This window comes from Corvus moneduloides, chromosome 2 (assembly GCF_009650955.1).
Source record: "Corvus moneduloides isolate bCorMon1 chromosome 2, bCorMon1.pri, whole genome shotgun sequence".
Lineage (NCBI taxonomy): Eukaryota > Metazoa > Chordata > Aves > Passeriformes > Corvidae > Corvus > Corvus moneduloides.
In genome coordinates this window covers 109,151,189-109,176,714 of record NC_045477.1, presented here as the reverse complement: position 1 = coordinate 109,176,714, position 25,526 = coordinate 109,151,189, and the positions used below count along the sequence as shown (strand labels likewise).

Below are 25,526 nucleotides of genomic sequence, written 5' to 3'. Positions count from 1 at the left end.
TTGGTGTGTTGAGATCCAAAGTTTCAGAGCTAAATGAGGAGTGAAAAGGGGGAAAATGCAAACCTATTTATACACAATGTCACACTCGACGTCAGTATTAACATCTCAAGCTTAAGGGTACTCGCGACAGAGGTCTTTGCCAATATCTTTTTTTGTTTACCATCTTGTTTAGTCTCCATTAAGAGCTAATAACAGACAGGACTAATTATTTTCATGGATATTTGTGGAAAATAAAGTTTTCAATGACTGTGTTACAAAGATGTGATGAGGGAACACCTCTGTCAGATCAGAAAGTTTGAAACCTGCCAATCAGCAGCAGAATTTCATTCATGCGCTTTGTTAATGACCACAAGGAAAAAGAAACAGTATGTGCCTTAAGAGTTTTTTACTGTAAAAATAGGTAGCCTGCGATCCTGAAGCTGCCAACTTCCTATCTGCCTCTGAGGTAAGCAATGGCTGTATGAGCTGTGCAGGATGGTCTCCTTATTACATAGTCTACAAGGGCTGATAATATCAGATGTCTGTTCTTTCATACAACTGCTGCTATGTCTGCTTATCCAAGAAGAATAGGCTAGCTAAGGGCAGAACTATGGTTGTCTGAAATGTGATAGCAAGAACAGCTTTTCTGCTCAGGGATTCTTATTCATCCTCCCATTTCTAAATGTTTTCTTGTCATTTGGGGTGGGCTCTGTGGCAAATGTTACATTAGCTGGATACAACTTAGCAGTTGCGCAATCTAGTGCAAATATTTTGTGCAAAGTTGTTAGCATAATGAATGAAGAAATAAAATAATTTTTTAAATCTTCAGGCTATTTGGAAAAATAATATACAGTGGTGCTGCTTTCCACCACTAGGGAAAGCCATTAAGCCACAGGACTCTTTAATTGAAATACCAAAGCAGTAAAACTCCTGGACAACATTAACTTTAAATGAGAGTTTTCATATTCCCCCAGTCTTTTCGACTGCCATAACAAGAACTACAGAAGTGTCATAGCTGCCTGAAGCAAATGAGGATAAAAAGTTAAGCTAGACAAGTGCTGTTCATTAGAATAATTTATTCTGAGATCATTCTTCTGCTCTACATCCTCTTTAAAACATGTAATTTTGGTACCTCCCACACTACTTTTTATTGACAGTAAGTAATCTAGGAGAGAAAGGGAGGATTAAAAAACTGTATGTATCCTTTAATGGCAAAAGTTCTGGATGCATCAGTTGCTCCATCACTGTGTATGTTTCAAGTGCACATATTTAAGAAGGAAAAAAGGAACTAAACTACCACCTGTTACAGAACAGTATTTAACCTTCAGCAGTTCCCAGTTTAACCACTTACTGAGGAGAACAGACCAGTCAGAAAAAACACAAAACAACTGAGGCAGAAAGGCACCCCTGGAGATCATCTTATCCAGCCTTGTTGCTCAAAGCAGACTCAAGTAGAGAAGGTTGTTCAGGGCTGTGTCCAGTTGGGTTTTTAGTATCTCCAAGATGGAAACTCCACTAACTCCATGGGCAACACTGAACAATCTTCACAGTAAAAGTATTTTTTTCTTATTTTTATATGGAATTTCCTGTATTTCCATTTTTGTCCATTGCCTTTTGTCCTTTCAGAGTGTGTCTGAGACAAGTCACCCCAAAAGCATTTGAGAAGCTTCGTGGATACTTGTGCCCTGTTTCTATGCCCCTCCAGCAGATATCAAACTTCGCAATTTCTTCCAGGAAAAATCTTGGTTTTCTTAGAAAATTTATGTGGTTTTCATAGGGAAGGTAGATCTTCCTCTTATGCTTATCTAAACATTAAAACAATAAGAATATCCAAGCAGATTTAAGAAACTTATTCTTCATCTATTATTGGATTAGAGAGGTGGTCTGTGGCACAGCATGGAGCCAATCCCGGATTTTCTCAGAAGAAAACAAACTGCTGTAAAACAGTAATCCCTCCCAGGGCATTAACAACACCTTGCACCAAGCCCATGGTCTTTGTAGAGAAAAAATCATTAGCCAAAAATAAAGGTCCCATGCCCCCTTACAGCACCTTGGTGCTTGCTCATGGTGAAGAGCACATACACCTCCTTCTGCAGGAGGAGTTAGCAACACTTCTGATTGTGCCCTTCAGCATGATCTCTTTCAAATTGCTATGTCTGATTATGTGACAAAGAAAAGTGCAGAGGATGTAGGCACTCTGAGAAAACAGATTTCTACTTCAAGAAAGATACACTATTCTCTGTTAGCAGGTTATTCTCTGTTAGCACTTGGACATCATATGCTTAGTGAAAGAAACAGAAAACTCCTTTTGGCTTTCAACAGAGGGGAAGTTTTCATGGGGAAAAGAAGGCAAGAGCTTCTGTACATCAGGAATTGTACGTTCTGTTAAAATTCATACCAAACACTTCCACTGGCCTTATGAATTAAGGCAGAAAAAGAACTGTTCATTCCAGGATAAAAGTCCCATTACTTGCTGGAATTCAGTAAACTTTCCTCTAAGCATAAGATGAAACAGCCCTTTGCAGAAGGTGGGGAAAGATAACAAGAGGTCTTTTTAATTCTGAGCTGGCTATGGTGACCTTATGGGTACAAACCAGCTTACAAGAAGTTTTACACATCATTTTAAAGTCAGAATTCTGTAGTGTTGGAAATGCTATCTACTTGGGTTAATCTGAAAGCAAAGAGATATACTTGAGAAGTGGACAAAAAGAAGTTATTGCTTTATGAAAAATACCAGGTTGCTTTTTCCTACACAGCACAGTAGCAGAGATGGATTGGCTGACTCAGGGATCAGGCGCTAAGCAACAAGCACTTCTCTCCAGTAAAACAGAAACACCTAATAAAACAGCTTCAGTTCAGGAGCTGCAGTGCTGCAAAGAGCCATTTTCCTCCCAGGTGGAACCATACAATCTCTCATATTGTGTGTTAGCAACAGGCTTGAGGGGCCACCACTGTGTAAGTCGGGTAGAGTAATGGGGCAGAGACTCCTGTGGAGTCAAAACCACTACTTGGAAAAAATCCCTTGTTCAGAAACAATGGAGCTGTTTGTCAAAGCATTTTGATAAAATGGCACTCTGAAACAGGCATATGTGCTCCATTAATTCAAACAACAATTCCACCACTCAGTACCAGTTTTTTAGAATGCCGAATTTCATGACACATGCCAGCCGGTGTCCTCGGTTGAATGCTTTCATAGTCCTGGTACCTCCCTTTCCCTCGTGCAGAAAGGAGAGCAGAGAGGACCCGACAGAGAAGTCAGGCCCTAGATCAAAGTTCTCCTGGATGTGACACTCCCCACCATATCGCAGTGGTAACTCATGCCGAGCCCTTTCTGTGCGATTCCTGACACAAACTACTCTGCTACAATGTGCTGCACTTAATCTCGTCTTTATCAAAGGGGAATAACTGTGGGATGAAATCACTTGTTCTACATTAATAAAAAATAAAATCTCAACTGTGCTACTGTGACTGTACCAGCTACAGGAAATATAGCTTACTGATGTACAAACAATGGTAATACCTACAAAGGCAATGGTCCTCTGTCAGGTAATAAAAGCAGGATACAATCAGGAATGATTCTATGAAATAGATAACAGAAAAAAAAATATAGAATGGGGATATGAAAGGAAATTAGGAAATTTCTGAGAGATTTATTAGTGTATAGATCTACAGCTCTAGACCATATTAAATTACACTTTCAGACCATTATATTCTATGCAGTGAGGAATAAATCTAGACTGGCAGAGCTGGACTAGATGACCTTTACAGTTACTCTCTCATTTTTAAAGAATTTCCCAGCTTTGTCATGGAAAGAAATTATGGCAGGCCATTTTTTTCCCCTCATGGTCACAATGCAAAAGAAGGTAATAGAGAAAGTTTAAAACAAAAATTTTCCACAAAAGACTCCAATTGTGCTTCATGATGGACCATAAACCAATCTTACCTCATCTCTAGAGGATTTTGCTTTCCTGCAATAATTAACTCTGTATTTTAGTAAAGATCAGAGAGTATATAGAAATAAATGTAAACTCTCCCATATTCAATACCTATAAATTTCATTGGGGCAACCATTTCACCAATAAGAGCAAATTAATGGTATTAACTATTTCTTTCAAAGAGAAACAATGCAGATGTGAAAATATTCTCTAATTTGTGGCAAGAATAATATACCTCAAGAACAATGCAGATAGTATTCCATATAATTAAAAGAATTTAGCACTCCCTCTGAGGAATCTAAGTATTACTGTTTCACAAAATATATGCTTAAACAGAAATCAAATATAAAAGCTGCACATGCACATCTACTGTCTTCAGTCTTGAGTTCAAAGAAATGAGAGTCTAGAACTGGCAAAGCAGATGTGAGATTACTGACGCACATTCCCGAGACGATTTTAGCTAAGCAGCAATGAAACAACAGAAACTATGCCTTAAATCTGAGCAAGTTGCTATCCTCTCAGCTATTGCCAAAATATCATCTCCAGCTTTTCTGCCATGACAGATGAGTAGTGCCAAAGGTTGGCCGAGAGTTCATTCAGCCTCCATCTCACGAGGTTTTCAACACCCAGCTGGGCAAAGCCCTGAGAAGCCTTGTCTGACCTCAGAGCTGGCCCTGCTTTGAGCCAAAGACCAGAGTAGAGAACCTCCTGAGGCTGCTCCCACACTGAATTATCCTACTATCCTATGCAGTTTATGCTGGTATCTGAGGCATCTGGGGTTTTTTTTCTGTAGCAAATTCATTAGACGCCTTTCTCTTGCTGGCATCTTTCCTTCCCCGCTGTCCAACATTTTACTTGGAATTATGACAACTGGCTATCCATTCACCCAGTTTATCACCTTTTTCTGGTCCCATCATTAGTAAGAGCAATTCATGCCATGTCTGAATGTGGAGTTTAATACAGATCTGAATAGGATTAAGTGAAAGAGATTAACTGTAATAGCAGAGGACTAGACCCAGGAGGCCCCTCTATTCCTCTATGCTGATTGCACTAGTCTAAAAATAATACAAAGCCATCTTCCATTAGCAAGGAATTTATATGCTGTTTCTCTCTATCTTTTTCTCTCAGAAATGTAGAAGATTTATTTTGAAAGTAATTTTTTTCCAAACTCAGATGGAATAGCAAAAATTGCCTTTGAGCACAACAATTTTATGGATATGCCAATCATTTTCCAATTGTCACAAGAAAGGAATATTTTGCTTACTGGTTAACTGTTTTACTGTTTTGTTTGTTTTATACGATACACAGTTCACTTATGACTTAGATATAAATTCTTACTCAGATTTTAACAATATGAATACTATTTTAATTACTTATTTTTTGTCTGTTTCATTTGTGAAGTGCTGCATTCAAATGAAAGGATACATATAGTATTGTTTAGATGGTTTCTACTGGGCGTTTATAAGCTGGCCAAATCCTGGAACCACTATTCCAACTTGAGAATGTGAGACATGCTGCTCTCCTGTCTGAATCTGATATATAAACCCACAAATATCCCACTGAAAAAAACCCCACGCCAATGTGTAGGCATTCAAAGCTGCCTGCGGCCAGTGGGATGATTGAGGCTGTGGGACACGATGGTGTTTCAGACTCATGAAAGCAAAAGGTAAAAATTTCCCATTATGTTTCTTTTCCTTGTCCTACTTTCCCTTAGTTAATTTTTTAAGTGTTGTTCTTTCTAAATGTCTCCCAGAGCAAAGGGCTGTCTATACCTGAACTATACTAGATTAGGCTGATGAGAAATGAATACAAGCTCGTGATGCCTTCACAGCACAATTGCATTTTCTTCTCTGCATTGCGTTATATGAAACATTTTACTAGCACTTTTGCCTCTGAATAGACTTTGAGACTTTTAAAATAACTCCAAATCAGATTATTCTATAACTTCATAAGCCTCTCCAGCTCAGTTTCCACTGCAATGCAGTGAGTTTCTTCCATTTCACACATGTGGACCTAGTTACCATCACAGCCTTATTTCCTTATTACATGCTCACTGATAGAAAAGGGAGCAAGGAGTTGAAGTTGTAGAAGAGGCCAAACAACTCCCTAAGGCTACAAAAACTAAGGTGAGATGTGACCAGTATAACCTACAGGAGAAAGATGTGTCTTAAATGCTCCAGCCACCTCCAGAGAGGGATATCTGGGTGCTCAGCTTTTACCAGCCAAGCTCTGTGGGACCTTCACAAACATACAAGTACTTGAGAAGAAACTCAGGCACCACAGCAGCTCAGTGTTGGACTTTTCTACTGAGGCACCCAGGAGCCTACTTGGAGACCAGTCTGAGACAGCTATTTTTGAGAAGTCTAGACATCATGAAAAATTACAGGTTTTTCCCTTGTGAAATTTCAACAGCATATGTGCTACTTTTAGTTAAGGTTTGTGTTTTCCTACCTTTGCAGTAGAAGCTAGAATGTGCACAATTATATTTAGACTGTAAAGGGCTAACTTGCAACAAAGCAGTGAAGAAATGATTTTTAAAATAATTTCTTACTGTGGTAATTAGAGACTGAATTTTTTTCCAATTATTTCCAAAACTGTCCATTATGTTTATTTAATTTCTGGATAGTTACTTTAAATCCAGTGCAGTTTCTTACCTGGGAATATAAAAATCCAATGGTTTTTAACTGGAACACAACTATAATTTTTCTACATTAAATAATTATTACATTTTTTAAAGAGAGTTTAAAATTTCCTTTGCTGATGATTAAAGCATATAAGTCTGTAATCTATCTGCAAGTTTCAGTATTATTTATATATATATATTTAAATGGAGATGAAAGACCACAGCAAAGAAGTAACAGTAATTCAAATATTAACAAAAATTATGGAAAAACTATTGGAAAATATTTTTCACTATGCACATAGGTTAAACTGGACTTTGATACCAACTGCTATATTTTTATTCTAATAACAATTACATGTCTAACTATAGACTACTGTGAAAACAGGGAGGAGAAAAAGAAAAAGGGAGCCTTGTTATTTAAACACTGCCATAGCTGGACTCCAAACATTTTTAAGAAGAAAATGTACCAACTCCATCTGTTGTAATGGTACAATGACATTCTAGAATTCAGACACCTACTTAAAATCTGTGCAACTGATTTTTAATTTTTTCTCTACAAAATTTTTTGTTAATTTACAAATATTGATAACAAAAAAATTCACCAAACAGAAATTCTTTAAATACTGTGATATTTACAATTATAGGAAACTGCTAGTTTTTCAGTGGGGTAGTTTTGGTAGGGTTGGATTTTTTTGGTAAATCACTTTGCAGTATGTAATGTATTTTAGATGTCATTTTAAAAATAAGATTTTTGCAATAAATTGATGGGTAGCTTGCGCACAGGTTTATTAGGAAACTAATATGCACATGTTCTGCACTTTTTAAAATGCTAGTTATTGGGTACTACGATTAAAGGGTTTTATAAAAACATGCATATTTGATTCCAGAATTTTCATCCCAAAACTATGCAGTTTAAGTATTTTCACTTTTACTTCCTTTCAGCCTTTCTGCACAGAGGAACAGAAGTAAGGGAAAATCAATCACTTAAGTAGAGTTGGACTTTAAAGTTTTCAAAATAATGAGGTTTTGGTAAATTCTTCTCTCTGTTGACAACACCCAAATACATACATTTTGAATTCAACTTTTAAACAGCATCTTTCTGTCTTTTTTCTGGAGGGGCTTGTAGGAGGCAAGAAACACCTCAAAATAAGCATAATTGAAGTATAAGTTATTTTGGCTACAATTTACTGTCTCCTCTCCAATTTTATATTATTAGCTTACTATTAGCCAAAACACAGGTTTTTGCAATATATCCATAAACAAATCTTCTTCACTTAAAGTATTCTCAATAAGATCACTGTTGCAGCCAACTGACCCTTGCCTGGCCAGACTGAGGCATCCCCACCAGCTCTGCTGAGAAAACCCAATGAGCTGAACTGGTACAGACACCGTGGGAGGGCTGGAGAGAGGGACAGCTGCAATTGTAACCCTGCTCAAAGCCCTTGTCCTTGCTGCCTCATTCTGGCAGAGTAGAAAGGAGAGTCCCTGGCTCGCCATGGGTGCTCACTACAGCAGGAATTGCTGTTAATTATGTGATTGAGAGTCACGAGGCTGCACTTCAACCACATGGAGGGTTATACAATGCTGAAGAGGAAAAAAGACGTCTGCCGAAGTTGTGCCAACTTAATACAATTTGCAGCACAAGGACTCCAGCTGATAGCTTTTATTTGATTTTTCCCTTATTAAAAGTAAAACTGGAACATTAAAGATAGTGCATGGGTACATATCTACACGTGTAAATTCAGCAAAATCCCAATGGTACAAAACCTTGATTTATCTCCTCCACCCATTACTCAGCGACCTGTTTCAGAGGTATGAACTTGAAGTGGGACATTTTACTACTAAACTTATCTTATTTTCAAATGCAAATAAAATAACTAAGGAAACTCCTCTAATTAATTAAACAATTTAAAATAGACTGGATATCACATCAAAGTGAGAAGCTGTTATTTTTCTGTCACTTTTCCTAAAACAAGCAAGTCACTATGTATTGCTAAGAACACATGAACAAGTGAGCATACACTGGAAAAGGCAAAGGGATAATGGGAGACAGAAAGGGAGAAGAAACAAGGTCAATAATGTAAGTTTATTTGTGTAGGTTGCAGCCTGTTGTATATAGTAGGGAGTTATGCAAGAAAAAGTAATCTTGCTTTCTAATACATACAACAGCCTTTTCTTCACATTGCAATGCTGCTTCTAGGCTAAGGGAAAGTTGTATTGATCCAGTAAGGAGCAAATTATTATTAACCTGCTATTGAACTTCTTTTGACCCATGACTCTATCTCCCTCCTAAATAACCACATTATTTTCCTTCAACAGAAACAAAGCACAGCACACCAAGAAAATTCCTACACAGAAACCATAATGAACTCGAGAAACATGATATACCAGAGCTTTCATCTCTTGCGCCCCAAAAGTTCAAGACAATTTTAACTGTGCTGTTTTCTACCTACAGAAATAGATCACATTGAACACCTGCTTGCACATCAGATTAGCAACAGCTCAAACAGTTTGCCTCAGTTTAATAAAAACATTAACACTCTGTGTTGCTTTCTTTTACAATAGTGAGGATGAAAAATAGAATGCAAGAACAACTTGGCTAGAAATCAACATAATGCTGGAAAGAATTTCTAGAATGGGAAAAAAACCAAAGCAGTGAGGAAAATTTGTATGTGAGGATTCAGAAACACCAGAAGAGGGTACAAGAGATGTTTAATTCACAGACACAACACAAATTAGTTTTTGTTTTGCTATGGTATCAGCTATCACATTGGTTATGTCCAGTGGACACAAGCAAACCCTGTTCACTTTCCAAGGCTGCAACTGAAAGGCACCCTTGACCAGACAGTTTTTGATTGCAATGGCAGGTCAACAATATAAATAAAACTGTGAAAACCAGTGATTTTATGCAAGTTTAGTATCCTGACAGTCAGAAAAATGCTAGACTGCCACATTCTTGCGATCACTTTAAAATACAACAATTTGAACCTGCTGGGATTTTACAGAATGGCTTTTAGCAGATAAACAACAACCAGGCAGTTCTACATTACCATAGTAATTTTTTTAACATCATCCACTTTGTTTACAGCACAAAAAATAATACCATTTCTGCAGTGGTAATTTAATTCAGCAGTTTAGTTTCTTGATCAAAGATTTTTCTTTTCTGTAGAGCCATGTATAAAAGCAGCAGAAGCAGTTGAAGTCAGCACAATTGTAAAAGCCGCTTTTCTGCAGAAAACCTTCACAGTAAAAAGGTAATCAACCTGCTCACATCAGTGGCTGCAAAAATTCAAAAGGAAAGAGGCCTGGAATTGTAAGGGGAATTCATCATTAACTAGTGGGATGCATTTTTAGTCCAAAGTTATTTAACATTTCTATCAATGGAGTCAAAAAAGAATGAAAACATAACTGAATAAAGGTAACACAGAATCAAAGACCAGCGAATGACACAAAACCTGAATGCTGAGTGAGCAGCATGGCTTCTACTCCAGGGAATTCGGTAAAAGGGAAAAGAAAATAGAGGAAAAAAAGAGAAGAAATTAAATGTGCATGCTTTCTATTTCACAGAATATGCACATTAAAAAATATAATTTCAGAACAAGGAAATGCCACAGCAGATCCCAGATTCCTGGAGCTTCAATACTCCTTGTTCTGGACTTGGGAATCATGGGGGCCAAGTTTGAGGGTCCAGAACCCTGACCCTCACATATTTCACACTTAGGGTTGCTTCAGAGACATGGATTATTTAGCAAGCATACCCAAGAAGTCACAACATGACCAACCATGTACAATGTTATTGTATTTAATAACAAAGAATGCAAGATAGAAGCTTTTAGATTGGGAATATCAGTCTTGGGAATATCTTGCAAGTAAGTGATTTGAAACACTATCATTACAGAAAAAATAAAACTAAAACCAAGTAACAAACATACTTTCATTCCAAGCTATGCTTAAAGGCAGTAACCAGTCCTTTAAACATTTAAATAGAGAAGTAGAGAACAGGAAAGGTTATGCAACCTTTCCATGCAGCTACTAGAAATTTATGTGCTGCGCTGGCATATATACTTTAGGAAGGATGCTCAAGATACTTTAGGATTGAAGATTTGAAGATTTGAAAGAATTATGAGAATGACGAAAGGATGTGAAAACAATCTTTGAAGAAAAACGTAAGATGCTCATTCTAACTCTTTAAAGCAAGAGAAGTCTACAAAATTATTTGATTATAACCTGTAAAATCCTATATTGGGGGATAAATTTGGTAACAAAAGATGTTTAAATCCAGAGGATAATGGTATATTTGTAACTATGGTTGGACACAGAAGCCAGGTAAACACAGGCTAATAGGTGAATACTTCTAACAACAAGAGCAATCAGGGATCGGAGCTACTTAACAAGCCTGGTGGAGTGTTCTTTAGCACTGGGACCTTATACAAACAATTGAGGCACTACAGGTTCAAATTCAGCTAAAGCCACCTGGTAGAAGCTGCTCTTTACTTTAGGAAAATCGACTGGCTTGCGGTATACACAGCACAGAGTCACAGTATTCTCTCTTTCCCTGCTATTCTAGCATAATGAAAACATTGACTTCTATAAAAACCACAAACCAAACCCAAAAAAACCCTCCAGCTCTTTCACTACTATCAGAGCAGAACCTTTGCACTCAACTCATGTGCATCCAGAGGCTTCCATTTACAAATAATCTGAAATCTTTGTGAAAAACTATAGCTGCTGATTGTAAAAAAATATTTTGTAATAGGAAAGCCACTCTTTTAGTGATCTTTACGACACAATTTGAGCATAAAGTATGTGTTTTCATTGTCTTATTTGTTATCTGTAGATTAATAAAATTTTACTGTGGACAGATACAAGTTCCTTGTGTGTTATCTGTACTCCCCCATTCTTTATCTGCTCACTGCACTATTTATTTGAGATTTTAAGAAAAGTTCTGCCCAATTTATTTCAAAACCTTTGGCTCTGCTATGTGGCAAAGATGTATGCACCAAAATACTTGGGTGTCATCACTACAAAAAAGAAACTCTGGTCCTGCATGATAGCAGCCAGCTTCCAGAGACAGCATCAGCAATACTCAGCTGCAAAGGGCTGTAAATGCTTTATGAAGGGCTCCTTTCCATTTCCCTGGGGACAAATCAATAGTCCAAGCTTCCTTTTTCTGTTTACTTCATGCATTTTGCTCCATAGCCAGTCAGCAGATCAATACTGATTTGTATTCTAAAGAATTAATAACCTTTATTTATTTTTATAAAGGGAAAAGCTCCTACTAAACTTTCAAACAGATGCTGAAAATTTAATGGCATTATAGAGAGAGATCCTTTAATGGTAATGATGCACAAGAAGGATTAGCTGATACTGGTGGAATTTGGGGTGTTAACAGTTCAAATGTTTTGTGGATGGATATCCAAAGTAAATGAAAAATGCTTGTTGTCAATTCTACGCTTGCTGTTGCTCATTAACTTCCATACCAGTTTTGAGAATCTTCCAGTTCCTGTGTGCATCATTTATTTTTGTACAGAATTTGGATTATGTGATAGAGGGAACCAAAGGAAAAAAAAGATAATACCTTAAAATAAAAGCTTTTGTCACTGCACAATGTCAGGAACTTAACATATACTGAGAAAGAAATGTCACTGAGAGATGAGTATTCTCTTGATATATGGAAAGTGCTATTGGGCGAATGTCTTATCACATCTAAAATATGTTGTGATCTTCTAACTTCATTTTTTGGACACACTTAAAAATGAGCAAGTTACTGCAATTTTCTTTTTGCATCCTATACAGTAGAACCCCTTCCTTTACATTTATACTTGCATTCCTGAGGTCTGAATGTTAAAAACAGTCACGTGCATTAGAGCTCGCCTTACCTGAAAAGAAAAACAAACGCTTCCCACAAGCTTTCCTGCCATTAGCAGGCCTTTCAAAGTACCTGCAGTAAAGGGGTTGTCTGACAACGCTTAGCATATTGCAGTGACAGAGACGTTGGGAAGAAGGTTTCTAGCCACGCAGGAAACTGCTGTACTTCCCTTTCCATCAGCAGCAAGTAAGTCAATGCAGAGATACCACACTGCATTTCAAAAGATACCAGACTGCTACGTTCTAGATAAAGGAATAAAAGGCTGCTGTCCATCCCGCATCTTAACAGCAAAATCAAGAATTCTGAAGTATTTCTTTGAGACTTAGTTATTGTCTGAACAATAGAAATCAGTACAACAGCAGCAGTCCAAAAGAGGTTTGAACACCACTATAAATCCAAGACTGTCTCTTATCACAAGCACAGAGCAATGACTTTTGTTAATGTTATTTTTACTCACATGGTACAAAGCAGTTTCTGGTCCAGGTGTGCCCATGACTTCTTGTCTCAATGACTCCATTTGTAAACTAGGCAACAGCGAGTAATGACTTGGACTACTACTCTTGTCTCCCTTCTTTTTGGACTTTTTCCCAGTATCCTTTTTGCTATTCCTTTGAAACATGTAGTCTTCTTGACCTATTTTCTCATTGCTCATATAGCGAAGCAATGAATTTTCTGTTGAAAGAAAAGTAATGCAAAACATCATTGTGAATTGTTGCCTGCATGTAAATCCTGCTTCCAAAATACGCAATATTCTTGCTAAGATCTGCTGTCAATTTTAACTCTTCAGGACTATTGCACTAACAAAACCCATTTGCTTCTTTGGTTCAGATATAATAAGAAAGCAAACTTTTGGTAGGGAAAATTCAGGATTCTTACAGTTTTCTGGTATATTTTAAATAAAGGGAACAAAATATAAAAGCTGCACATCAATAAATTTTTCCTTGGAGTTTAAAAAAAATGAGCAATGATGGACTTAGGATAACTTTTGGAGGTTTGTTACTTTTTTACCAGGAGTTCCAATGAATACAAAGGCCACACATTTTAAAGTAATTTGCTCCGAACATTCTTGGAGATCATTCACCATATCATACATACTTTCCCTGAATACTCTTCCAGCATGTACCAATTTGTAGCTGAGACTTCCTGACCCAGAAGCAGTGTCTGTCAATTTAGGAAACCTCAGCAGATTTCTCTTTCACAAATTGTCTGGTTTTTCCTTGCATTAATGTGAACTTCTAGTATCCACAATCTGCTGTGGAAAGAGATTCTTTAACTTCAACATGAACTGCACCAGCTCATTTTCCTTTTAACCAGCATCCGACACAGATATTTGATCTCTTTGCTCTTGTTTCAGATTAAACACTGACAAACCTATTTCCTTACTTCATTCCACACAAGGTTTTATAAACCTTTTATTATGACCTGCTTAAGTTCCCCAAACTGATAATGGCCAGCCTGCTTAATTGGCCCCAGTTTGGAAGTCAATTCATGCATCTGATTAATTTTTGTTGTCTCCTAAACCTTCTTGAATTCAACTGTGTTTTTCTTAAGAGATTAAGAGACTGGAATTGCACACACAAAGCACGAGCAACAACTGACACAGCAGCATAAGAATACTTCTAAATTTGTCTTGTATTCTTTTCCTAATAATTCCTAAGTGTTTCCTTTTTTTGATCCCTACTGAATATTTAGTTAATATTTTTACAGAAATAGCTATCATTACTGTAACATCTTGTTCCTGGCTGATAAGAGCAATCACAGAGGTCACAATTTTGTATGTGGAGTTATGTATCCAAGCCTCAGAAACCAAAATTTTGAAGAACTTATCCTCTTTGATTTTGAGGTAAGTCCCATGCTGCTCTAGAATGTTTTTCATACAAAAAGAACTCTTAAAGACAAAGAAATGTGGTATATATTTCTCATTTAAGCATAAAAATTATTTATCAGTAGTAATCATACATTTTGCTCTCTAGTATTATAAAATTAAGACCAGTTTCAAAATGGATGGGATAATACAGCTGTATCATTGAAATGCCAACATGAATTTAAGACAAACTGCATGGCTTTGCAGTCACAACTTTCTTTTGCCTGGTTAATCAACTTCCTCAATCCTAAAATAGACTCTGCAAAAAATACAAAATAAAGAAAATACCGAAACAGGTTTACAAACATATATAGCTAAGTAAGCTGCAAAATGATGTTGAAATATATAGCTAAAAGCAAGACAAAACCCTTAATGCCTTGTATAAGATGTGTGTTCAGATCACTTACCTCTCCTAGTATCCCTTTTTATTTTATTGGGGTCTTCATAATCTCCCACCCAGTTATATTCTACTGGCATAGAAATAGGCCTCAACTTCCCTGGAAACAGAGGAAAAAATCGAGATCATGCACCATAAGGCAGCATTAAGCTAACATTCTTTAGAAGAAAGAACAAATTACATGCTAAGCTGCCGTGCTACAGGGTTGCTTACGAAAGAGGATCCAGCATTGCCTCTGAACAAGAGGTTAAGACAGGAGTTCTGTTCTCTTTAACAGAAAAGAAGCAGCTAAGTATTTAATGGATTTTCTTTTTAAGTTTAGAAAATAAATCCAGCGCCCTACAAAATCACATTGGAGTGACGTCTGACACTGACAAACACATTTAAATTACTTTAGTTTTCACTGAGCAATATCTACTTTTTATTCTGGAAGCCCCTGGCACCCACACAGGAGAACTGTTTTAAAGCATATGTGAATTGTCGGTAACAGAAACTTGTGCATATCATTGAAGCACCTTCACAAACAGCATATCTGCTTGTGGGCTTACAAGATCCATCAGTGACCAAGTAAGAAAGGAAGCACAAAACCTCTATGTGTAATTTCTTTTGTAGCATTTCATCCACAGATAGCAAAGTATGTTATCTTTGCTAAATTCACCTGGACTTCAGACAGCAAAAGACGGAATAGATGAAGACTATCCTATCTTTTAAATTTTGATTGGAAGCTGCTGAACTGATTTTAAAAAATGCTGTAAACTATGATTTCTCTTTAAGGATTGGACATATATAGTTGGAAATCAGTGAAATCAGTGTGCTATGGAACTTAGTGGGGCCACTAAGAGTGTTCTGAATCCTTTAGCAAGTTAAATAGTGTATTAAAACAGTAGCATAGCACATGGCATATTATCTGACAGACTGAAAACAAAATGTTTTCCCAACAAGATCAGCCCTTGCTCTTTTTAAAATCAATCTACCAGTCACAAACCCAAAAAGTGAGTAAATAATTTGATTTTAAAAGTAGCAAAGCTAGAAGTAAAAACTTCAAAAGTTTTGTAAATTATTTTAGCAGAAAATTCCTACATAAAAGTCTTACTCCACATTTTTGAGGTTAAATCCATGATACACTGAAAAAAAGAGACATGTTTATAATGAAAACAAATATTCAAACATGTCTATCTCCCTGCTGAAGTACTGTGTCCATGGAAAACACACCAATACCATGCAGGCAGCATAATGGTAAAAGTTTTTATTATCTTTTTAAAAAGAAATTGACAAAAAAGCTGTATGTTCTGTACAGACCATAGGATAAGCTCACAAAAACATCACTACTCAGGAAAATCACATGTATTTTAAACTTTTCACTAATCATTCATTTTACTATTTAGGGACACATATTTAAGTCTGATTGAAGCTGGTGAGATTTAGTGCACAAAGTCATTTCCTGAGTGGGGATGTATTTGGCTCATGTTTACTTGATCAGAAGCAGTTCTCAACAGTTTCTTTTTCTAGAAATAAAACTTTCTTTTCTTTGTGAGGCTGAACAATATCTTATTAATAGGAACTGCACACTTAATAAAACAGAAAAGCTACAAAAATTGTGTAAAATCTGATTGTTATCAAAAGTAACAACAAATTTTCTGCAAAACCTTCAGCTGTTCAAATGACCTGCTTTTGTATCTGACATTAAAACTGCAATGATCAAATTTGTTTCTTTCCTTAAACTCAAGTTTCATTTGCTTGTTACCTCTCCTAACAACCCTGTTTTTAACCCATATGGATTCCCTAATCTCTTTTCCATGTGGAGGACACTCAGGAAAATTTTTATCTATATGTGAACAGGAGCTTTCCAAGGCCAATTAACAGCAACTATATAACAGCTAGAAGCCAATAAGAGCATGAAAGAGAAATATCTTTGTTAACATTGTCAAAAAATGTCAGAAGATTCCAATAAAGAAATTACAGAGGGCCCTATTAACCTCTCATGAAGGAGGACTGAGAAAATTTTTGTAAAAAAATTGACACCATCACAAAATTAAAGATAAGTATATGTTAAAAACAATTATTTCTCTAGACCTGGGAACTCTCTTTGACCTTCTTTAATGGGTCACCATAAGGCAGAAGAGTGTAATTGTCATTTTCCAGATTTCTGTGAAACCCTAAGGTCATGCCTACCCACAAACCTTATGTTAACAAATGCCATGTGGGAAACTTCAGAATGTAATGCTGAAATGGTAATATTTTTAGAAAATACACTTAAATGAAAATGGACTTGATGATGTGAATTCATTAAAAAGGAAGTGAGATCAAAAGCAAAAGGCTGTAAAACAAATGTGTTAAATAATGACTGATTTCCAGTGGAGTCTTTGACCGATGTCTTTATGACCCTTTCTGCTAACAGAACAAAAAGGCTAAAAAAGCTATCCTATAACAAAATAATGGATTCAGCAGTCCTTGAAGAAGAAATGTGTTCTTCTTCACTCTGGACCACCTGTATTAAAATTTAATGTCTGTAACAGTGAGTACATCTCTGTTAATGGAACTGACTGCAGACACCAATTGTAATATCTGAAATACTGCAGTAATAAAACTGGTATATCAATTTTGAAAACTTAGCAGTTATTTTGCACAGAATGGGCATGGTTAGAAAACACTTGGAAACATTTTGAAATCAAAAGGATACTGAAGAATTTTCAGCAGGATGGTGTACTTTTGCAGAAAGGGTGCATTTTTTGAAAATGCAACCTTTAATGTTGTGCAAACACATTGCTCCAGGTCCTGAGGATACTTTACACAGCTGAATTTCAATTTATATCAAGGTTCCCAGGTGATTTTGGTGCTTGGCCGCATGATGTACTAAATCTATGCTTCCTCATAAATTACATCTATTTTCTTCACAAAGGGATATGATGACAGGATTGTTATAACAACTCTAACATACAGCTTGTGCTCACTTTAAAAACTGAAGTAACATAACAGGTAGGTAGAAAAAATATTCAAGTGTGTGCTCAGCTAATGCTATAGCAGTCAAAATACCTTTTTTAAACATGAGATTTCCTCTCCATTTTCTTCTATAGCCTAACAACTCTATGTATGTACAATTTTATACTTGGCAACAGAAAATCATTTCTCCCTGTCTAAGCTGAAACAAGTTACCATACTAGCTAAAGGAAGAGTTCCAACAGTTTCAAGGGCAAAATAAGCTGGAGTACAAGGGTTTGAGCATCAAAATTCTCACCAGAAATTGTTTCTGAATTCTCATCCTAAATAAGCCAAAATCCAAGATGTGGACGTAGCACAAATACATGAGTGTTAACATGCAAAATTCCTTCTTAAACAACCTATGATCTAAAATAAAGAGGAACTGCTATACATAAAAAGCCACCACTTGCAATACAGGAAGTTACAGGAGGTTACTATAGTATTACCAAAAAAAAAAAGCACACTGTCATTAGTCATACTTCAATTCTGGGACTAACGAAAAATTAAAGAGTTTTAGAGAGCACTGCAGCATGAAAGCACCATGTCATTTCTTGGTAAATCTGAAGAGATCATTATTATACCTAGGAAATTTTTTCCAAAGCTGAATTCCAAAACTTACACAAGTCTTGCCCTTAAAATGAGAGAACATTTCCATTCTGTATTTTTAGTAAAAAAATATGAGCTTCTGGTATATGCTTTTTTCAACAAAATGATACTGAAACAGATTCTGGAAAACTAAGCTGATAGAAAAATAGAATTTATATTCAGAAAACCCATCAATTTTAAACTGGTCTTACCTATCATAGTAAGTTTATTTTTTCTTTCCTATAATAAGAGTAAGCTCTTAGGTTGAAATTGGACTAAAGTAGTATTGAATTCTTAGCAAAATCAATGGCCACCAGAAATATTTTCATGGTTAAAAACAAAAGCAGATGCATGAAAATCTTAAAATCAACAAATGGTGATTATCTTTACAAGATCAATGCTGTACCATATGTCGGTGTGCTCTCTCTCCTTCCAGGACCACTTGTTCTTCCTTTCTCATATTCATAGCAGTACAAAACTGCATCTTCTTCAACCACATTAAAGCGTTTCCGATACTCCTGGTCCAGAAATGAGTTTGGAGATTCAGATCCTGTATGAACCGGTTTGCCCACTATATGTCTGCCAACATCGTCACAGGGGAGATTTCCCTTTTCATCCCTTTAGTTAAAAAGAGAAGTTTTTAATATATTGAGATAAGACACTGATTTTTTTTTTAACTGTGAATATTTCAATAAACATGGGCCTATGTCAATATTTCATACACTCAGATGAAATCCACCCCACATCAGGATCACACGGCATATATGCATATGTATGCATTTATATGCCAGTTACCTCACACGTCTGTTTGTTCAATTCTTTACAGATTTATCCATCTCATTGGTTTCTCTTGAAAAGAATTATAGAAATAAAACTGATGCGCAGTAACTCTTTTTATTTTTCTTGGTTTTTCTGGAATATACCTAGCATTCTGTGATTTAGGGCAGAGGAATAATGTTGGCCTTACATTTTTATACTTGCATTTTTAAATACATCAGATAGTTTTACAACATGGCTACATGGCAAGCATGAGCAAACCCAATCTGGTTCCTTACACTTTAACCCCAGATCAAGAAGAACCAGGTACAGAAGATATATACAGACACCTGACATAGTTTTACACAATCATTTCAGGTCTAGAAGTTGTATACATACATCCATGCAGTTTCAAATACAGTGTGCAGCACCTGCTTATCAGCTGCTACCCCAGGACAGTGCTCACTTTGCAGTTTGTGTCAGGTCCTCAAGATCATTTTGCTTTCCTGCACCCCTGCCCCATTCTTTGAAAATGGAAATTACTCAAAGGCATCAAACAAGAGAGCAAGCTGTGCTGGGTCAGGACTCCTTTCTCGTACTACATGAACCAGGGCTCATCTACTAAACATGCTGGTAAAGCTGTGCCTGAAGATGGCTGCAAAAGACCTGACCAGACAGTTATTTCTGGGTAGCAAAATGCCCAAGAGGTAATCAAGAGAGAAGCTGTGCCATATGCTCCTGTTGGTGTCCTTCAGCCCCTCTGGACTCCCAGCTGAGTTCCAAGCTGGCCAGCTGACCCTTACTTCCCTTGGCACCTTGAGACTCCATCTGAGGACCAAGCAAAGTCTCCTCATGGGACCCAGGCAGCCATGAGGGATGAGAAAAGGCACCATCACAAACCCCCACTGATCACTACACTCACTTTGGCAAGCTGCTTTCTCAAAGCAGGGATGGTGTTGGCTTAGTGAGGAGGGCTGGTGCAGCCCCAACAGGGCTGTGGGCTCTCCTCCAGTCAAAGAGAGACTTTGTGTGGTGACAGAGCTGGGGACCCCAGCAGGTAACATGATGGAGACTGACATAAACCAGCCCGGTGCTAATCAATGCTTACAACCACCATCAGGGGCTGGCACAAGGAAGGCAGGGCAGCCTGACCTAGAGGGATCTTTAGTGCAAGCATGGAATTAAGTACAGAGCCAGGCAAACACCCTTTGCCACAGCCCTCTGGAGATGAGGGCTCCAGTTCTCATCCCCAAAGGTACTTGGTAAATATGAACAGGCACTAACATACAACAGCAATCCTAAGTAAACAGCACATGGGAAGTGCTGCTCCCCTTTATCCATGCCATCCATGTGAGGCTATGTCAGCAGCTGTACTGTCTCTGGGCATGATCACCAAGGCTTTGGGCTTTACAATTTACATAAAAATATCAAGTCCTTTCCTCTGTTCCAGGAAAAAAAAGAGGGCTTGTTTGTTTGCTATTTTTCTTTTGGAATGGCAACAACAAACTGAGAAACAGATGTTGAGCAGTTTGATAATACCCAAAATATACACATGATTTAATATAGTTAATCATGGACAAAAAACCTGATGAAATGCCCAAACAAATTATTCAGAAACACTGCACCCTGTGTGACAGGTGAAATCAAGAATAGTCCATTTGGATTAAGCTGATAAAAAAATTCAAATGTACACAGCTTTATCTCTCTACAAGATTACAGCTTCTACTAATATGTATTATAAGATTTAATCAGAATTGGTCCAAACTACTGCATTATCATAATGATTTAAGAGATGGTATTAATAAATAATCAAAATCCATTTGGAAGATCTCAATTTTTAGAGCAGAACTCAAAAACTGAAGAGCAGTGAATGTTCACCAAAAATACTTCAAAAATGAGGATGCACTTCTTTTCAAATGAAAGTGTTTTTGTGATGGTAAACAGAATCTGAAGCAGTACAAAGATACTGGTCCTTTTAAGATAATATAGTTTCAGGAGCACTAGGTCTTTACCATATGACTACTGCATTCAAAGAGAAACACACCTAAGACTATGTTTTGGTTGGGTTTTTCTTCCCCACAGCTTTTTTTTATGTTAATGGATTAGAATTAAATACTTGGTTCTTTTCTGTCAATTTTCTTAAAACCATGTCCTTAAAACATTTATGTGAGCATAACAAAGAACTGTTATCAGGGAGATAAAATAAATGTTCAATTCCTGTGCACAATTCAAGTGTCATGACTGAGAATGTCTTTATTTAATTAAAAGAAAAAATAACAGTTACAGTAAACTAGAGTATGTGTAAGTTCAACTGAGTTATACATGTCACATTTGAAATAATTTTTTTTTTCTATGAGAAATAGAAGCCAAGCCAGGTACAGATGAGGCAGGGATAAGGAAGGAACATGGGACACAGCTTAAGGCTTTACAAAAGGCTTGTGAATCCTCATGAAGTCAAAATCACACTTTTACCCTGGAAGGTTTTTCATATCTCTAAAGAGTAAGAAATTATCATAGAATCACAACCTCTCCTCCCCACTAGGCAATTTAATTTGCCATATACCTCACTCTTGGACAACCCCCTGGAAAGTCCTGTCAGTATCAGGTTATACATCTTATTAAATGGCTAGAGGAGTTGCTGATAAGAAAGTGTAAGAAAAACTCAGCCTCAAGAAGCTCAGGTACAAGAAAGAACATGCTGCCCTTTTCCAAGAAAGGTAACTAAAAGAAAACAAGAAGTAATTTAGAAATACAGTAACTGGACATATGATAGCCTGTGTCTAAGAATATGGAAGCTTTAGGAATTCTGATTCCTCTTAAATACATTCCTAGACCTCTACGTAGCCACTTCTGTATTACAAATAATACAAATTCTCTCAGAATTTTAGGAAAGCAACATCTGTGTACATTACAGAATTATACTGAATCATTTGTGGCCGTGTCAAGGTAGGTTAATGAATCTGCAAGGAGGATCTGCTGCTCTTCTGGCTCAGCAAGCCCAGAGGCCTGGGAGAGACAAAAATGCCTGTTCCAGGTGGCAGGTCAGAGCAGCAGGTATATTGACAGGGAACAGCATGGTCACTGCACAGTCTAGCAGAGTGGCCACTAAAACACAAGCCTGAAATTTGCTCTAATACTATCTAATCGAACCTATCTAAGAAAGAAAACGCTATGGCAGGACTGAACAGTGCTGTTGTTGAACGTAAAGTTTCTTGCATTTAACTCAGACTCCCTAATCATCATTATTATTGGGCAAAGGGACAGATATGAACTCCTTTCCTAGTTACAGATTCAAGGTTTCAGGTAACTTTTGCTCTTCTGAAAGAGGATGAGACTGTTGTAGTCAATTGATTACCCCATATTTGAGAAAATAGGGTACCGAACCTTGTTTTCTAAAGGCTACTGTCCATTTTGTAGACAAGATACTGATTCAGAACACTGTGGGTCTGATTCAACATATCTACCCTTAATAACCAGTTTACCGGCAAAATACAGTATTAATACAGTACTATCTGCAGGGCAGATAATAAATAGTATGAACAGAATGGTCAGTTACTTCAAAAATACATTTTATATCAAATTGTATTGTGAAATGATCTTTTTCACCTTGGAACATAAGGTTCTGTTGGAGGAGGGGGTATGTAGAGATCCTGAAGGGCAGAGCTGTCTCTTTTTGTAGGTGTGCTGATAGTGCTGGATGGAGTAGCAACACTGCTTGTAGGGCTTCTAGGAATAAGAGGCTGGTTCAAAAGAGAGAGAGAAATAATCAAGATTACATTTTAATCAAGATTATCCTTATACATTATACATTTTTATTTGTAAAAGCCAAAACCAGACTATAGTTCAGAAAGCTAAAGAAATAGTAAGCAGGTCTAATGTTTTGTGTGCTTTTAAACTAAAAAGCCACTCATGCTAAGAAGACAGATCTACGAATGGACATGTATTGTGCTTATAAAATTGACTCCTTTGATTACATCTTTTTCCCTTTAGCACAGCAAGTTTATTGCCAATGCCCATAAAATTAGTGATCACTAGAGCTACTGGTGAAATCTTAACGAGTAAATAACATACAGAATCCAGTTAATTCCTTAATTAAACTAACACTGCAAAGAAAAAGTCTAGTGTTTACTGCAAAAGGTGCATAAGTAGGCATTAAATTGAATGTCAAGTCCTCCCATCTGCTCTACAGCTTAAGAATTAAGTGTAAAAGCTTCCGTTTACGCCTGCAGATGCTGTTAAATCAGGTACTGCATCCTCAGAGCACACGCGCTATGAGAGAATCAACTGGAGATTATTATTATTATTCTTCATTCCCCTGGGCACACTCCTCACAAAATAACATTTACTCACAGGTAAATAAACTGTACCCTCCTTGCAAAATAATCATGTATTCTAGCTATCACTCCAGTCCAGATAGGATCCTTCCTCTTAATCACATCTCGCTCTCTATCTCATGAATTAAGCATACCTTTTTCTTCCTTAATTTAACTGTCTTTATTAAATCACTGTAGGGCTGAAAATCATAGCAAGATTTTCTAACTCTCCACACAGATGCAGAAAAATCAAATGAGAAGAAAAGTTTGATTGTTTTAGTCCACTTAATAACATGTCTGTCTAAGAACAAAAGCCTTGTGTGGCTTGGTTTGTGTGATAGCTAAACTCAGACAGAAGAAAAAGAGCAGAACAGCAAGCAAAAGAGTAGCTTCATACATCCTAAAAAGAATCTAATATTAAAATATACTAAGCTTTGCTTAGAGTTTTTTTTCTCCTCCACCTTTTTGTAAGTTTACTCCTTGAAGAAAGAAGTGCTGGGATGATAAAGTGAGAGTTCACTATACTTGTAATTTCTGGCCATAGTAACTACTTGAAGACACAAACATTGCACATTGTATTGATGGCAGAGAAGCTCTAAATGTGGACTGAATGGGTGCATAGAAAGATCCTTCTCCCAGCACTATTAACAATACTTTTTGACAGACCAAAAGGGCATTCTTGTGCAGAATAATCAGTTCTCATTTTCTAGATATTAATCTTGACACTGTAGCAGAAAACCCCAAAAGTTTAAAGCAGGAACATTGTCAGAATATTGGCCTTTGTCAGCTCATGATAAGCCATTCGAATCTATGCCTATCAAGCCAAGGCCCCACCACGTTATGTTTTTACCATCTGTATGTAGGAACAATGAATATGACCTAGAAAACCTCATCCTTTGGCCAGTTACTGCCTTGTTTTAGGAACAGAGCTGCGTTAGATGTTATTTATCTCTAACAGAATAAAATGCATGCTCAAAATTTGCTTGTTAAAACTTTGCAAGTCCACCTTTAGAGCAACTATAAACTGACAGAAGTTTTTTGGTTTTGAATGTTCAAAATCTGTCTCCTATAAACAGTGATACTGCTTAATTCTTTCCTTGTTCATTAGAGTTAATGTGAGTATTCTACAGCCAGGCCAAGGAAAGACTGCCAGTATTTACAGGAAGAGAGGGAGAAAGACACACACAAAAAAACAGACAGGTAAAAGACTTTACAACCACTAAAAACAAGACAAGTCTGCAAAAATAAGAATAAAGTTGGTGGTAAAAACAGGTCAAAAAAACCCAAAACAACCCAAAACAATAAAAAACGCCCTGAACATCACCCCTCCCTCTTTCAGAGAAACAAAAATCTTATCCCTTAAATTTTCATCTGTGACACTGTAGCCATAGATGTTTTTGAACCACTCACTAATACAACACTGTTTGTTACCTTTCTGATACCTTGCACTTCTACAACAAGAACACTTCGTGGCTTGCTGGGTAGCCTGTTCAATTAATTTTCATTGTAAACCACGAGGATTCTGTGACCTAGATCCTGTTTACACTTGTTAAGCCCAAGCTGTTTGCTCATGGCTCATACCAGCAGAAGCACTGAAAGAAAGACAAACTATGTAGATGGGTTTGCTCTTCTCTATTTAGAGGAAGAAGACAACCCTTTATTTACCTCCATGAAAAGGCAAGTAAGAGGAAAGGGGGCCTTAGAGACTGGAATGGTGGCAGTCAATAGGAGCTTATAGTTTATATTATGTAGGGAAAATCATGCCCAAGCATAAAATTATCTGGACTTAGAAGGGTTTGACGTGCCCCTGGTGGTCCTGACAAGCTGCTGGAGGGCTAGAGGACACAGGTAAAGAATTTCCCTTGTGTTACAGCCTAGAATACCTGGCTGCAACTATTTAAATTCTAATGATATTGCCCTAATTTTGGTATTACACACAGTCCTGACATACAAGTCAGTTTGTCCTCCAGGCAATTTGCTGGTTGATCCTGGAAATCAGTTTGGGTTTGTACATCTTTGACAAATGCATATTTCAGTTTATATTTCAGCACAGGAAGGTGGTTAAAACAGCAAGTGCAATAGGAAGAAATGGTTCAGTCTAACACAGAAAGCCACATGCTATCCAACTTACTGAAGGCAAGTGTTCCCCTGCCAGACACTTTCAGAGGTGAAGATACAGTGTAACTGGGGACACTCTGAATGACTGTGGTACCCCACAGGACTGCA

At 37.0% G+C, this 25,526-nt stretch overlaps 1 protein-coding gene across 12 annotated transcripts in view; it reads right to left on the bottom strand.

Moving 5' to 3' along the window:
* The window catches only part of CNKSR2 (connector enhancer of kinase suppressor of Ras 2), a 208,597-nt gene that overhangs the window by 63,229 nt on the left and 119,842 nt on the right, over nucleotides 1–25,526 (bottom strand). For 8 of the 12 annotated variants that reach the window (XM_032100801.1, XM_032100803.1, XM_032100791.1 and 5 more), the window contains 4 exons: nucleotides 22,594–22,727; nucleotides 18,638–18,849; nucleotides 14,678–14,767; nucleotides 12,864–13,078 (listed from right to left, as the gene is read on the bottom strand). In XM_032100801.1, coding sequence (XP_031956692.1) covers nucleotides 12,864–13,078; nucleotides 14,678–14,767; nucleotides 18,638–18,849; nucleotides 22,594–22,727 — 651 coding nt within the window. The remainder of the gene's footprint in view (nucleotides 1–12,863; nucleotides 13,079–14,677; nucleotides 14,768–18,637; nucleotides 18,850–22,593; nucleotides 22,728–25,526) is intronic. The other 4 variants (XM_032100802.1, XM_032100804.1, XM_032100794.1 and 1 more) reach the window with 1 other exon arrangement.